Source organism: Malus domestica, chromosome 08, assembly GCF_042453785.1.
Source record: "Malus domestica chromosome 08, GDT2T_hap1".
Lineage (NCBI taxonomy): Eukaryota > Viridiplantae > Streptophyta > Magnoliopsida > Rosales > Rosaceae > Malus > Malus domestica.
Window position 1 is genome coordinate 15,664,873 of NC_091668.1, and position 16,122 is coordinate 15,680,994.

A 16,122-nucleotide genomic window follows, 5' to 3' on the forward strand; every position below is an offset into this window, starting at 1 on the left:
TCAATAACACATACCATACATTGAAATGCAGGGCTAGAGCGACACAGTTCGGCCGAAGCCTACATCTATGAAGCTGTCTTAAATGAATCAATCCAAGGAACCAATGAGTCAAATGATGCGATTTCGGACCACTCAATGAAATCCATCAACATCGGGTTCCGGACCACTCAACGGAACCATGACACCAAAGGGGATTATGGACCACTCAATGAAAACCAAATGGATACGATTCCAGACCACTCAATGGAATCGTGAAGTACAATGCGCATCGAACCACTCAATGAAATCCAACCTGGATACGATTCTGGACCACTTAACGGAATCACAGATCACAAGAGATTCCGGACCTCTCAACCGAATCCAGACGGAGAAGGGAACCAGACCACTCAACAGAACTCCAACGGAAACCCAGTTCCGGATCACTCAACAAAACCGACCTGAAGTCTAAGAAATATAGTAATGCTTGAAGAAGAAAACGTGAAACAAGTACTCAAAATACAAAAGCTTAATGAAACAAGAATGGAACAAAGCATAAGGTACACAATTAGAACAGCTCAACGAAACGAGAAATGAAATAATGATACGATATTTGAAACAAGTCTCGAAGTAACAAACCCCATGGCAATGGGTTCATGGTCCATTCCAAGCCCTCACATTTCATCACATCAGGCCAAACATACAAATCAACCACACTCCACAACAAGTTTAATACACAAGTTAAATCACATAAAATAAACAAGTATATCACAATGTGATGCCATCAGTACGTAAATTGAGGCACACGTCAATCGAGGAAGACACATCATCATGCTGAGCACAATAAGCTCCATAGAATCTCAACAACATTCTAAGCTCAACGACACACTAGAAGAACTCGGCTAGTTGACTAAAAAGTCAATCGTCAATCAAGATTGAGGGTAGGGTCCACAACCCTAGTAACCTAACCCGAAAGATCCACCTATCAGATTTCTTATTCGTAACTTCCCAAAGTACACACTATGCTTCTAGAAAAACATACTAAAACTTCTTTACGATCCAATGGTTGGATCTCTGCCAATCACAAATTCAAGTGGCAGTCAACGTTTGATTTTACAAACTTACAAATCCAATTTAGGAAGATCCATACATTAGATTCCCAATCTGTCTATTTCTAATGTCATTAAATATTATATACTATTTTGTATTAAATTTTGGTGTCGATCCAATGGTCAGATCGTCAATTCATATAATAACCAAATGGTGACCGAATAGGCGATCAACTACGAAACTATACTAAAACATCATACTTTCACTAAACACATGTCAAAAATGGAATTGGGGCATTAAAATTTAGCCTAGAAAGGTTAGATGGAGTCTCAGCCCACGCACCGCCGCACGCGACGGCCAGCTGCCCAGACTCGCCAGAAAATTTAACTATTTCAAAAAATTACCAAATTTCACAAAAATGTAGAGCAAGTCAAGGGGAGTAATTTTCATGTCTGGGCCGAAGCACAGTTTAGCCGAGAAGTGGCCGGAAAATCCCTCAAACCATTGGAAACCTCAAAAATGGGTGAACCTCGATCTGTTGAATTCAAAGCTCTGCCGCCCCCAAACTTGTTGGGCTTTTTTCCTTGCCTCACTGGGAGTTGAACCATGGTGGTAGTCGATGGTGTTGCTTTCAGAATTAACAGATCGTTACCGTGGAACCACCGCACCCACTAGTGCAGTTCATCATGAAATCGAGGCCCATCTCTTTGAATTTTGGGTGAATATGGAAGACGAGATGATGCTGATTTGTTTCCAGGTGGTGGGTTGCTGCAATTCTTTGGAAAAACCACCTAAAAATGCATCGAAAAATATGGTGGGAACCAGGTCGAGTCGCAAGTGTCCATGGGGATCCAATCCCGTGCTCCTACCCTCTCTCATTTCCCCTCATTCCTTCCTCCTCTCATTGGTCTGCACCCCTCCTTTTCTCTCCTTTCCTTTCCATCACAACCACACACGTGGCTTCATAAATCTTTGCTCCTAAAAATCTGGAGCCTTCCAGATAATTATCAAATGAGCATTTCGCCCTTTTCTTTGCTCATTTATATTTATAACTCCAAATTATATTTTGTTTGCGCCCATTCATTCGTATCGATGAGTACTATCCAAATATGTACATAAATCTAAAAATTCATGAAATGATCAAATACGTCCATGAAGAATCTCATTTAATACAGTAGGGGCAATTTCATCCTTTTACTTATCGAAAAAAATATACGCCGCAAATATATGTAAGTGTTAAAACTACGAATACGAATATGAAATATGGAATACATAATTTTAAATAGTGAAATCTAGGGACGGGATTTCACATGTGGTAAGTCAATAATTTACATCGACATAATACTATTCAATAAATATTATTCATGGCCATAATTAAAATCCCACAAAAATACGCATACCTATGTATCCCGTATGATTTAGGATAATTTCGTAAAATTCGTCGTTTCGCTAATTTTTACAAACATTAGACTAATCTAGGCATGCGTAAGAAATTCTTTTTCAAATATATAAATGGAAACTAAATAAATATATAATATTTAAAGGTAAAGACCCACTCACTGATACTTGCGAGATCGCAGCCATTCGAACTAGAATAGCCGAAGTCTCCAATAGTAATCGCACCTAAGCATAATATTGGGATCCATTAATAAAACTCAACTTAAACAACTAAATTTGGAAAAACAGAGTGCAGATTCAAAATCAAAGCGTCAAAATACGCTAACGAGGATCCCCAGCAAATTTGGTAAAAAGTCAACAAAAAAGTGAACAGTCAACCCTAAAAAGTCAAGTGAGACGGCCCAGTGGTCAACTATGTTAAAACATCAGAATTCTCCTAAATGGATGTCAAAAATGGACTCAGGACGTCGAAATTAGCCTAGGAGGGTCTTCGAGAAAATTTCGTAAAAGTCAACACAAAGAATATTCCAAAGAATATGCCAGGAATATTTTGGAATATTCCATATGCATTTTAGAACCGGGTTAGGCCAAATCTCGGGTTCGGATTCGGATCCGGGTAGCGGATTTGGGCATTTTTTTTTCCTTTTTTTTTGATTGGTTGCCACTGCAACCGTTGAAACCTGAGAAACTTAGCTAAGAAACATTCCCTGCTCCACCTAGCTTCGAAACTCAACTAAAACTAGCAATCTAATATACCAATTTGAAGCTCAAAAGGACAGGAAGAGAAATATATGGGGTCCTGGTGTGGCTGGAATTGGCCGAAAAACAGCTTAAAGCCGCCAGATCTCTCTCGCAGAAAGCTGGGTTAATTTACAGGGGTGTTTTTTGCATCCAAGCATCACCAAAATCCCTCAATTTACCCTAATTGTACTACAAAACATGATCCACGAAGAACTTGGTGGTTTTCGAGGTTCACCTTTGTCGGAAAAATGAAGTTTCGCCGAATGACCCAATGAACAGTGGCCAGAGCCACTGTGTAGCCACATCTCAAACCATGGTGCACTGAACTGACTGGATGACGGCAATGGTGATCACTCTTCAAGGCTAGTGGTATGCTTTCAATGGTTTCGATGAAAGATGGCAATGCTCTGTCATGGTAGTGTATGCATAACTGCAAAGAATAAGAGAACGGGTAAGAGAAAGAAAGGTAAAGGATGAGGGAGAGAAAATCATGGCAGTTGACGATGGTTCGTGACTATCCTAGGTTCGTGGTGGTGGTGCTCACTGGAACAGCAAGGATGTTATGGTTTGGTTTCTCTACACTTGCAGAGATAGAGGGGGGAACGGAGTTGAGAGATAAGAGATAGTGAAATGAGGGAAGCATAGATGAGGTGACAACAAATGAGTGGAGAGCTGAAAAAAAAAAAAAAGGGATTTCTGGGGATTAGGAGACAAGGGAGATAAGGAAAGAGTGGGGTGTGGGCCCCACATGGCACACAACTCAAAGTCACCAATGAAAATACAGAAAAATATCTCTCGTAACATGAATTTAGCAAAACGCCCATCACGCTCCGTAGTTTGTAAAATCTTCGTCGTACCTCCAAATTCAGTTCCACTTACGCCTATGCATTCGTACCATCGAGTACTTAGAGAATACGGATAAATAATAGCTCATACGTGTCACGAAGAAATAGTTAAAGAAAGTCAACAATCTTTCTTCTAAGGCCATTTTGGTCAACGCACACTTTTAAATTTTATAAAATCGTAAAATTAGGGACGAGTTGTCACATTAGGGCTGAGAAAAACATTGGACAGTCGAGATTAAATTTCAGCCAGTCCAACAGTCATTAATTTTCTAAATTTAATTTAATATATATAGGCTTTTTAATTTTGAGTTCATTTTGGGATTAAATCCTATTGATGCTAATTATAATATTTCTTTTAAGTGGTATAAAATATAAAATTAATATTTTTCTTATCGTGTAACGGGTTACCCACGTGTATACCTAGATCAACTCGTTATCTTAATAGGCGCTTCTCGGGTTACCCGATAATGACCCAATTTGTTATCGTGTCGACTCGAAAATATGTTAATTCGTGTCGTATAGTGTCAAGTTAACGGATCATGTCTTGCCACGCCTTACATATATGCACAAGGAGTCAAGGTTTTGCCTTATGACTTGAAATTACATAATCAGACGTTATTCAGGATGATTACGTAATGAAATCGCTCATTGTTAAGCGAAATTTCCAGTTGATACTATTCGTGCAATAGTGTGAAATGAAACTCCATCTAACTTTATTTAAAGGGGAACTTTACTGAAAAACTCCCGGTACTATTCACTTTAACGAAAAACCACATTTTTACACTAAAAGTCAATCCTAGTATTATTCACTTTACCCTTTATTTTGTCATTTTCATTCAAACTCAAAGTTTTAAAATTCTTTTCATTAGTTTTCCTTATTTAAAACGTCATGTTTCACGACTCATTTGTACTTATATTTCATCTTAATAACATTGTCTTCACCTGGAAAATTTTTTTTTTTTTAAAACTCATAATTAATTTGTTTAATGTTTTGCAAGAGAATAAATTACTAATCACAAGTTTTGTTTAAACCTTAACGTACGCGTGCACATAAAAAATAGATGGCAGTAGCTTAGAGCATCTTCAAATGAGACGTCAAATTCAAAATATCAAATTTTAATTTGATGGCTGACTTGGCAATTTGACATATTGTCAAGATTTTCCTTCCACCCAATATGCTAAAATTTATTGCTTTATTTATGTTGTTTTTAGACAAAAATAATAAAAGTTAGATTATTGTTGGTTTAAAAATAATAAAATAATACTTAAATATGCTAACATTTATGGTAAGGCAAGTGGAATGCCTTTGGAAATAACAAAAATCAAATTTGAAGTTAGCTTCAAATTTGACATTTTTTTTGTCCATATTAGCTTAGCATTTTTTTCCATGTCATCTTTGACATCTTGATTGGAGTAAATGATATGTCGTTTGCTACTGTTATATGTCTATGTGGCATTTTTTACATCTCTTTTGGAGATGGTCTTAGAGCCTTAGATCCCCAAAGTACAATGCAAGAAATACTAAGCGCGGAATTTCGACCTCCATAAATATAAAAATAACTAGCAACTCCAAACTACATGTAGCATTTTCTCAAACGTGGTATCAGTTTCATTGAAAAATGCTGAAGAGGCATCTTTTTAGATTGTATTTTGTAGGTTATATTATGTCACGATTGATAATTAGATAATTAATATAAATCATTAAAAAAATTAATTATCAACTGTCACATCATGTGATCTAAAAAGTATCGTTAATATTAAGAGAACTCTCTTAAAGTAGAACTCTTCATGAACTACCTGCCACCTCATAGTTTAATGTAAATTCATGTGTCAACATTATAAACCATTGCATAAAAAACATGAGATATCAGAGAGTCCCTAGAGAGTCCCACTTTTGAGAGAGTTCCTTTAACATTTCTTTATAGTTTAAGTAACTGGGCTTTGTTGGGGCCAAAAAATGTCACATGCATCCCAATCAAAGTTTCGAGACTCAATTGTCATAAAAACCTCAACCCAAGTCTAAACACATGCAAAGGTGTGAAATCAAGAGAAAGGAAAACATTCATAATCATACCGTGCTATTAAAATAATGATAATTCACAGATCAAACGTTTGTATAAAATCACACCATGCCATGAAATCCATGTACATTCACCACACCAAGCTTTATCACGTTAACCACTATTCACGCTAAAATAAGCTCAAACCATGTGCCAGATCTTGTTAAGTGAATCGTGGTGTACATGGTTTTTGAAGTTTATCGGACCTCATAGGAGTCAAGATTATCAAAGAGTTTAGGCTGCTTGGGAGCCTAAAGATTGTAGCCCACAATCTTAAATTCCACGTAGGTATGTTTGAGAGAGAACAAACCTAGTTTCCCCTTTTTCTTAGCAAACCAACCAATCCAGTTAGAAAAGAATTAGACTAAAAGCCTTGGGTTCACGTGAAGACCCAACGCAAAGCCCGCATTTAATGAGGGGAGAGATGAACTTTCCCTTCCTAGCTCACGTAGGAGAATGATGAACGAAAGTCAAAAGAAGTGTTACTAGAATTAACGCCGGTGGAAATTGACCTAGCGAATGAGAGCTTTGGAAAGGAAAGGGTAATTCTTTCTAAGTGAGATACTTCCTAAGACACACTAATTCTTTCGAGGCATCACGGAACTTGGTATTCAAATGGACCACAAGAAGCAAAGGTACTCGTCAAAGCCCCAAGTCCAGCTCAGGTTAAAAGTCCCCCAACAATCTCTCTAGGATCACTCTTTTAATTATTTATTGCCACAAATTGACTAACTATTTTACCAAAAATAAAAGATAAATAAATTTTCTAAAACTAATGAAATTAAAGTTGGTTTTTATCGGTCTCTAAAATTGACCGGACTCATCATTTTGATCCCTCAATTCGAAAATCGATGAATGTGGTTGTTGAATTTCATCATTGCGCATCAAATTAGTCTCCACCTTCTAATTCTGTTAAATTTTCTGTTTATTTGATGATGTGACACACAGTTCATCCAATAATATTATCCCATGTGGATTAAACAAATGAAAAACAATTTTGAAATGATTTAAGATTTGAACATTGTTATTAGTAATCTAAAATTTTCATTTTATACTTCAAACTTTCTATAATTAAAAAGAAAAATACATTTATTATGAGAGTGTAGAATGAGATTTTTAGAGTGCTAAAACAGTTCTCTTAGATTTTTAGAAAAGATTAATAAAATTGAACAAAAACAAAATAAAACAAATGAAAAGAAGAAGGGGTGAAGGAATAACAGCAAAGAAAGCTCATTGAAATCAATACGGGCTGATTGCAAATTTGCAGTTCTTGTGCTTTTGTGCTTTTGCACGAGTGTGGAGAAATTTGGGAAATAAGAGATCTGGAGAGGAAGAGTATCAAATCAAGAGGGGTCCTTGATTTTTCTGGGTTTCAAAATAAATAACTCAGCCACCTCCCTCCACCCTCATCCCCAACAGCGACAGCCACGAGTGTTATCTCCTCCACCATCGTCAAACTTACTTTCGCATGTTGAAGCAGCACCCAAAACACCACAATCAATGATGGGGGAGTAGGGAGGTTACGGGTGGGGTTTGGCGGCCCTCGACGTGGCTCAGATGGAGGTGGTTGTTTCTGCTGTTGTTGGACGTACGCGTCTTTGATTTCGGTCGCTGCAAATCGATTTTGATTTCGTTGCAATCTGATTTCAGATGGAGTTGTGGGCCCGGTTAGTACTAGATGGCTGACTATCGCCCGAGTATCACCTAACCCTTTAGAATCTTAGTTGTGCGTTTGTTTTTTTTTTTTTTGGTAAATCTTTGTTTACTACTATCATGTTTCGTGGTTTTCAACATTTAGTATATGAAGTTTTTTTTCGTTCCAGAGTCATACCTTAAGTGTAAATTTTGGGACAGTCTCATACATCCGTTAGTCAAACTGTTAATTTTCCCGTTAAATGATGACGTGGTGCCCATGTGGACAATGACTGGGCGCCACATGTCATTAAGGGTCCACGTGGATTTTTTATTATTATTTTTTCTTTCTTCTTCTTCTTCTTCTTTCTGGGCTTTCATCCATCCCGACCCCCTCCCTCCTTCTCCCTCCCTTATCTTCCCTACTCCCATCCTCCCCTCACACCCACCCATTTCCCTCCTTCTCCCTCCCTTCTCTCCTTTACACTCACCTCCCCCTTCCCTGATACCTACTCCCGCCACCAAGCCGATTCCCTATCTCCAAATCCTAGCCCCTTCCCTTCCCCAAAACCCCTAAAATTCCATCACTCCCGCCCACCCAACCCTCCCTCCCTTCTTCGTCCACAATAGCCGCTCAGAATGCGAACCCGGATCAGAAAACCCTATCTGGGGCAAGCTCTTGTTTGAGCCTATTTTCTCCAGGAAACAGTCAAGTAGCAGAAGCACATAAACTTTCGAAAAACAAGCTTCGATTCATGCTCTGTCGCAGCGGAGGAAACTTCGGACGGCGATGATGGGAAGGGCGGGATAAGGAGAGGAATGGGTGGGTGTGCAAGGAAGCAAATGGAGGGAGAAGGAGGGAGGGGGTCGGGATGGGTGAAAGCCTAGAACTTTTTTATTTTTTATTTTTTTTAAAAAAAATTGAAGAAGAAAAAGAAGAACAGAAGAACAGAAGAAAAAAAAAACCCACATGAGGCCCTCTGAAGAGAAGGAAGAAGAAGAAGGGTCGGGATGGGTGAAATCCCAGAACTTTTTTTTTTTTTTTTAAATTTGAAGAAGAAGAATATAAGAACAGAAGAAAAGGGAGGGAGAATGAGGGACGGGAATGGGTGGGTGTGAGGGGAGGATGGGCGCAAGGAAGAGAAGTGAGGGAGAATGAGGGAAGGGGTTGGGATGGGTGAAAGCCTAGAACTTTTTTTTGTTTTTTTTTAATTTGAAGAAGAACAGAAGAACAAAAGAAAAAAAAAACCCACGTGAAGCCCTCTGAAGAGAAGAAAGAAGAAGAATAAAAAGAAGGGTCGGGATGGGTGAAAGCCCATAACTTTTTTTTTTTTTTTTTTTTTTATAAATTTGAAGAAGAAGAACAGAAGAAAAGGGAGGGAGAATGAGGGAGGGGAATGGGTGGGTGTGAGGGGAGGATGGGCGCAGGGAAGAGAAGGGAGGGAGAATGAGGGAGGGGGTCGGGATGGGTGAAAGCCTAGAAAGAAAAAGAAGAAGAAGAAGAAAGAAAAAATAATTTTAAAAAATCCACGTGGACCCCTTAATGACATGTGGCGCCCAGTCATTGTCCACATAAGCGTCACATCATCACTTAACGGGAGAATTAACAGTTTGACTAACGGATGTATGAGACTGTTCCAAAATTTACACTTTAGGTATGACTCTTGGGACGAAAAAAACTTCATGTACTAAATATTAAAAACCACAAAACTTGAGGGTTGTAAACATAGATTTACCTTCTTTTTTTTTATGTTTATTTATTTTACTTTTTCTTTTAAAGTTCAATTTTATTAAATGTCTTTTTAAATCTTAAATCAATTCAAATAAAATTTAATTCAATTCACCTGGCATAATACAATTGAATGAATGGATTCACATGTGTCACGTCATCAAACTAACAAAAAATTTAACGAATGGATGATAAAGATCAAATTGATGTGCAATGATAAATTTCAAAACTACATTGATCGATTTTCATATTAACAGACTAAAATGATGAGTCGCATGAATTTTTAAAACCATTTGTCATTAAAAAAATCTAAATAAAAAAATACATGCGTCGTTGACAATTCAACACGTATTGTGGGACTGAAACTAGAATACGACGACGTTTTGGGCTACAAAGAATGGTACAACTCTTGTGGATCTAATATAATTTCAACACGAGATTGAGAGAAGTAATGAGGGTTCACCCTTAAAAGCAGGAACCTATGCCATATTGGCAATTTTACTAATTAAACCCCCAATCGACTGTAATGGGGATTCATATCAGGTTAAATCCGTAACTTCATCAAATACTCTTGACTTTGTACTTGTAGTAGTAGTAGTACCGACTGACGTGAGCTCCTGTGGCTTGAGCTATGTTAGACTGGCAACTGGGAAATCATCTTATTTTCCTCAGCTCATCCCGGGTAGCATTTCGGAACCCGATTCCTCGCCTGATGGAACCATGTTTAAATCAGGCAGCAGGAAGGAATTATCCCGGGCCAGCACCGGATTGCTTTCAACGCAAGAATCAAATCGCGGGTGTGGACGTGGAGGCAAAACCGAAGGAATGTAGCAGGCAGTGGAACTAGAAGAAGCTATTCTCTCATGGGGTTGGCTGGAAATCGATTTCCCTGCTCCGTCAAAGTTTGCACTCAAATTCCTTGCGGAATGCAAGTTCAGATCAATCTGCAACGACAAAAGAGGATCGAAAGTTGAGCGAAAATCTGTACAATTATAATTTGGTCCAGTAAAGGGATCAAGGAAGGAAGAGTAGAATCTGTGTCTCACCTTGATTCTCTTAAAGTTGTCATTTTTGGCTCTTTGCTCCTTGAAAGTTGTTTGTAAGGTCGCTATTTCCTTTTCCAGATATGTCCTTTCCTTCAACAACGAACTTTCCTCCTCTTTTAGCTCAGCATATGTCTGCAAAATTACAACCACGTCCATGTCAAAAAACAAAGTTCCATTACGCCAATTACTAGTTCGATACCATTTTATTTTATTTATTGCAAATATATCGCTATATTAAAAAACGGCCCAATAATTATTAAATCCATACAATTATATTCCTTTGAATAATGTAGGTGGACAAAACAAAATTTGGGGTTTAGCGTTTACCTTCTTTCTCCTTGCCCTCTTGGTGCCAGTGGTGGTGCTGGTGGATTCATATGTAGCATTGCCCTGAAATTTCGATGCAAAAACACACACATCAGCATATAATCCCATCAAAACAAAAAATAATAAAAAATATGGCATACATAAAACACACAGAATGTCATATAATCAATTTAAAACTTCAAGTAGGATGACCGACCATACAAAAACATTAATGGCACGTTTAGGTACCATAATCGGAAACCAAATACAAAATTGAATTCCGATTACAAAACACTCCTTTTTTTACGTAACATAAAGGAATCTAAATTTTCAAAATTTAGTATCGCCCAATTTCATACTGATCTCCCGCAATGCGAGAGCTGCCCAAATCAGAATATCTCACAATTGTATCCGCTACCAAGCCTGCAATTTACCAGCTATCTACCATCCTAGTGGATAAAGCTTCCCCAATTCCCAATAATGAGTAAACCAAAGCCCCTGGAATTTCACATCATCAAAAATCCACGTGGCCACATATGACAAGCTCCTTATTATATTCCTCACATGACTTTCCTTCGCCATGGCCCACCTCCTATGATCCTATCCAATCCCACAGTCCTTACAAATACTGCCTCATTGCCTCCCTAACAACTCCAATCTATTTACCCAAATTCCCCTCATTAAAATAATTAAAAATTAATGAAGATATTTTTAATTAAAAGTCCGCTTTTCTCGCCAAACAACCCTAAGACCGTAAGATTCGGAAAACCCAAAGGTACAATTCCCCAATCAATGACCGAAACCAACCGAGTTAGATTCAATTTTCGTCAATAACGAATTTGAACTGCATTATTACTAGTTCGTTATGTGACTAACCTCATCCGCTCTTCCTTAGTAAAGATAATATCGTTTATTACGAAAATAAAAAGATAATGGTCCAGCTGGACCCTGCACCCGCGCCACACTGGATGATTACACCAGCAACCCCCGCTAACAACGCCACAGCAAACCGAAACGCGTACCAATCCCTAAACAAAAACTCACCGGACCCCACATGCTTTAAGATGGCCCCCCTCACCACCACACCCAACCCCCATTTTTCGAGTTGACCGAAATACCCCTCCCAACGCCCCTCACTATTCCTACTTTTGACTCGACGCGAGATGCGACTTTTGTCTCGAGCAAAAAGGATTCAGACGAGAAATGATTGCCGTGCAAAGGAACGTTCGGGGATTTCACACTGCGGTAAGTAGGAATTGACGGAAATGTCCTTGGTTAGCATTATCAAGGACCGGTTTTTGGGAGGGTAGTTTGGTGAATCTAAATACAAGAGTGGACAGGTGACCGGCGAAAGAAGCGAGACGAAAACGTCAGGAGGTTTCGATCTGCTACTTCACGTGAGCAAAATATGAAAATACACCGGGGTAGGACCGGGGCATTTTGGGAAAGAGGACACAAAAGCTACACCGTCCATGGCGGCCACCGACGGTTGACCCTCGGTGATCGGCGAGCTAACCACTGAAAAGAAGAATCTAATAAAGAAACCGCAATGACGAATTTGACCTCGTCAGCGTTAGCGGCTCGGGAGACGACAACCGAAACGCGATAGAGGAAAACGGAAACGTCGGTTTCGAAATCGAGAATATAAAAACAGGAAAAATTGGCGAACAAGGTAAATAAATAAAAGGAAGAGGGACAAAATTGGTAAAGTGAAAAGTAGGCACGACATGTGTCGTCCCACGGCCAGGCGAAAAGCCTCAGCAACCATAACGAAACTCAGGCTCTCCGCTAACGGCGCTGCTCAGCAGAGCTATTCGTAAATACGAACCGCCGCCGGTCGCCGTGGGTATTTCGGTCAATTAATAAACAGACTTGAACGTGGCCTCACACACTGCGAGCAGAGATCAGCTAGCGGGAAATCAAAAGCAAACAAATCGAAGAGCACAGAGAGAGAAAGTGAGAGAAAGAGAGAGGGACCTTGGATCTGGGGCAGCTAGACTCTTCGAAGCCGTCGGCGGTGGCGGATGGAGAGCCGGTGCCGCCGCTCCATGAGAGAGGCGTCGTTGGGCTGCATCTAGTGGTGGAATCGGCGCCGTTCTTGCCGCTTCTCCTCTGATGCGAGACGCCGCCATCGAATCTGGAACCGGACGACGCCGCTTTGGAGCGTAGCATCCTCACACCCCACCTGAGCGTCAAAAGAGACTGCGACATCGGAGACGAAGGCCCCGCCGCCTGCGCCTGCTTGAGCCGCAGCAGTAGCTCGACGACAAGCACGTCGTCGGTCATCGCCGCTCTCGTCCACTCGTCCTTGACCACCATCTCTGAAAGTACAAACCCAGAGTCCTAGAAAGAGAGAAGGTTTTTAGAGAGAGAAAGGAGGGTGGCGGATGAGAGAGAGATAGAGAGGGGATGCGGGGGTTTGAAAATATATATATGCTGGTGGAAGAAAGTAGGAGTTGATTCTTCCAGTTTTTCGGTTTTTGTTTCTTCAATTTTTTTTTTGGGGGGGGGGGGGGGTGGGTCCGTGTGATTCTGACTCTTTTTCTTCTCATTCTTTTCCTTTTTATTTCTCTATATTTTCAAATTTCTTCCTTTTTTATCAGTCGGGTCCCACCGGGTGACGTGTGGGCGCTGACAATTTTTCATGTTGACATGGGGCTCGGGTTGTTGGGTTTTATTCCCATCTTTTTTTGGGCCTTCTTAATATTCATTTTTAAAAAAGAAAGCTAATAAAAATTGTTTTAAAATTTTAAATTTTAACGGTAAATATAAAATAAAAGATAAAGTAAACAGTAATATGATTGATTTTTTAGTGTAAAAATGTAATTTTTCATTAAAGTAAATAGTACCTGAAGTTTTTCGTTAAAGTCCTTTTTTAAAACGGCATCGTGTCAATGTCCAACCCATTCGACTCTTGTGCTGCAGACGACAACGTTTTATCGTCCATCCACCCTCTGTTCCTTTTAGAGGCAAAGGGGCAAAAACGGCATGATATCTTCAAACTTTCCCTAATTTTAAATAAAACATCTCATACCAAGAGGTGCCTCTATTAAAGGGTCTATCAACCAACCCAATCTATATGGATTGGGTTTTGTTCTAAACATTAAAAATTTACTAAAAAATTTCGATTAAATCGACCCATCCGGATGATATAATTTTTGAACTTACATTATATTAGATTCTTATATATATCAGATTTATTAACTTTTGAATGCACTTGTTTATTAATACTTAATTTGAATAGTGAAATTTATATATTTAGTAACATGTAATGATTCTATAATACTAGATTCACATAATTTAGGTCTAATTTTACGTAAGTATCAATTATTTATTAATTATACTCAAATTAGGAATATGAAAGAAATTCACCCAACCTAATCCGCTTAAGAATAGTTTAGGTTGGTTTGCTTATTTTCTTGAGTGACAATTAGTTTGAATAATTCTAATCCAAGCTTATTGAATTCACCAACGCTACTTTGAAGTCCAACCTGACCAACTCACACAATACCCACATCCAACCTCTATAACTTCACAAGTTTCATGCACTCCTCAAGTTTTAAAATGTTATTATTAAATATTTGAATGTCGAATTAATTGGGGAAAAAAAAAACCATTATTAGAAAGTTAGGTGGACAATGTTTATGCATGAAGTGCTTGCCAATCGATTGAAGTGGCAAAGTGGTTGCCCCAAACTCCCAATAATTTCCATAAGAATCTTACCATATAAGGTAACTCTAAAGATTCTGTGTCACAAAAAACAACCAGTTGGTGGTAACATAAAAGTTGATCTTATCTTGAAATTGCTATTTTAGTATCAGTAGCTTTAAATATGAACAAATAAAACATAGAAATTGATAAATATTATTATTTCAAAAGGGTTTTCAGGTGAGAGAATGTGTACAATTATTCAATGCATGTGTGAAATTATAGAATTAGGCTTCTCCCTTACAATTAAAAAGATAAGCAAGATTAAGAGTATTTTCAATCACTCTCTCTATCTTTTATTTAAATTTTAGCTAAAACGGCTAAAATTTTATTTGAGCAGCTTTCTAAAAAAATTCAACTCCACTTATACTGTAACATCTCACATCGTCCAAGGGAGTGGATTCTGTAAGCCTTATATGTATATTCTCATCTCTACCTAGCACGAGGCCTTTTTGGGAGCTTACTGGCTTCGGGTTCTGTCGGAACTCTAAAGTTAAGCAAGTTTGTGCAAGAGCATTCCTAGGATGGGTGACCCACTGGGAAGTTGTTCTTGCGTGAGTTCCCAAAAACAAAACCGTGAGGGCGTAGTTGGGGCCCAAAGTGGACAATATCGTGCTACGGCAGAGTCGAACCCATGATGTGGTAGGGGCCCAGGCCGGGATGTGATAATTTGATATCAGAGCCAATCATTGGCCGGAAGTATGCCGACGAGGATGTCGGACCCCTAAGGAGGTGGACTGTAACAACCCACATTGCCCAGGGGAGTGGATCCTGTAAACCTTATATGTATATTCTCATCTCTACCTAGTACGAGGCCTTTTGGGAGCTTACTGGCTTCGGGTTTCGTCGGAATTCCAAAGTGAAGCGAGTTTGTGCGAGAGCATTCTCAGGATGGGTGACTCATTGGGAAGTTGTTCTCGCATGAGTTCCCAAAAACAAAACTGTGAGGGCGTGGTCGGGGTCCAAAGCGGACAATATCGTGCTACGACGGAGTCGAGCCCAGGATGTGGTGGGGGCCCGGACCGGGATGTGACATATACTCTCTAGTTTAAGAAGTAATAAATATCTTAATTCGGGAAGTTATGGTCAATATGGTTGTGACACAACGAGATAGGCAGCTAAAGTGGAGATAGGAGTATGATTATTTCCTCTCCTAGTCTCTTTTTCCTTCCTTCCTATTTGAATGGTTAACGTTAAGTCAGTTCAACATTTGTGTTAAATTTTCAACAGCCAAAAGAAGATAAAAAACCAATATGTGAGAGAAATGGACGAAATGAGATGAAAATAGGAAGGAAAATAATCCTACTCCACGGAGGAAACCTGAATTCGGGAAAGTCAAAGTGAATTACGATGCGGCACGGAGAGGAAAGAAGGGGAAATGAGCGGGAGGCTGAGTTGTACGGGACTTTGCGGGGCTGCTCCAAACTTCGGGCGGCACGTCTAACCTCCAAGCTTCCAACGTGATGATGGCAGAGGCAGCTTGCATTAGCGAGGCTCTGCGGAGTGTTTATGATGATGGGTTTATGCAAATTATGGTTGAATCAAATGCCCAATGTGTTACGATTGATTAACCGAGAAATCGAAGTTGAAGTGGCAATGAAAGGGCTTATTCATGATATCTGGTCCCTTGC

General features: G+C 39.2%; 1 protein-coding gene across 1 annotated transcript; it reads right to left on the minus strand.

Annotated features, from left to right (window-relative positions):
• Positions 1 to 9,711: 9,711 nt before the first annotated feature.
• On the minus strand, positions 9,712 to 13,252 carry LOC103410867 (uncharacterized). The gene is made up of 4 exons (XM_008349515.4): positions 12,761 to 13,252; positions 10,805 to 10,867; positions 10,478 to 10,609; positions 9,712 to 10,375 (listed from the first exon to the last, which is right to left on the minus strand). Exons 1-4 carry the CDS (start codon positions 13,100 to 13,102, stop codon positions 10,100 to 10,102), a joined length of 813 nt encoding a protein of 270 aa, XP_008347737.3. The 5' UTR covers positions 13,103 to 13,252; the 3' UTR covers positions 9,712 to 10,099.
• Positions 13,253 to 16,122: the final 2,870 nt, after the last annotated feature.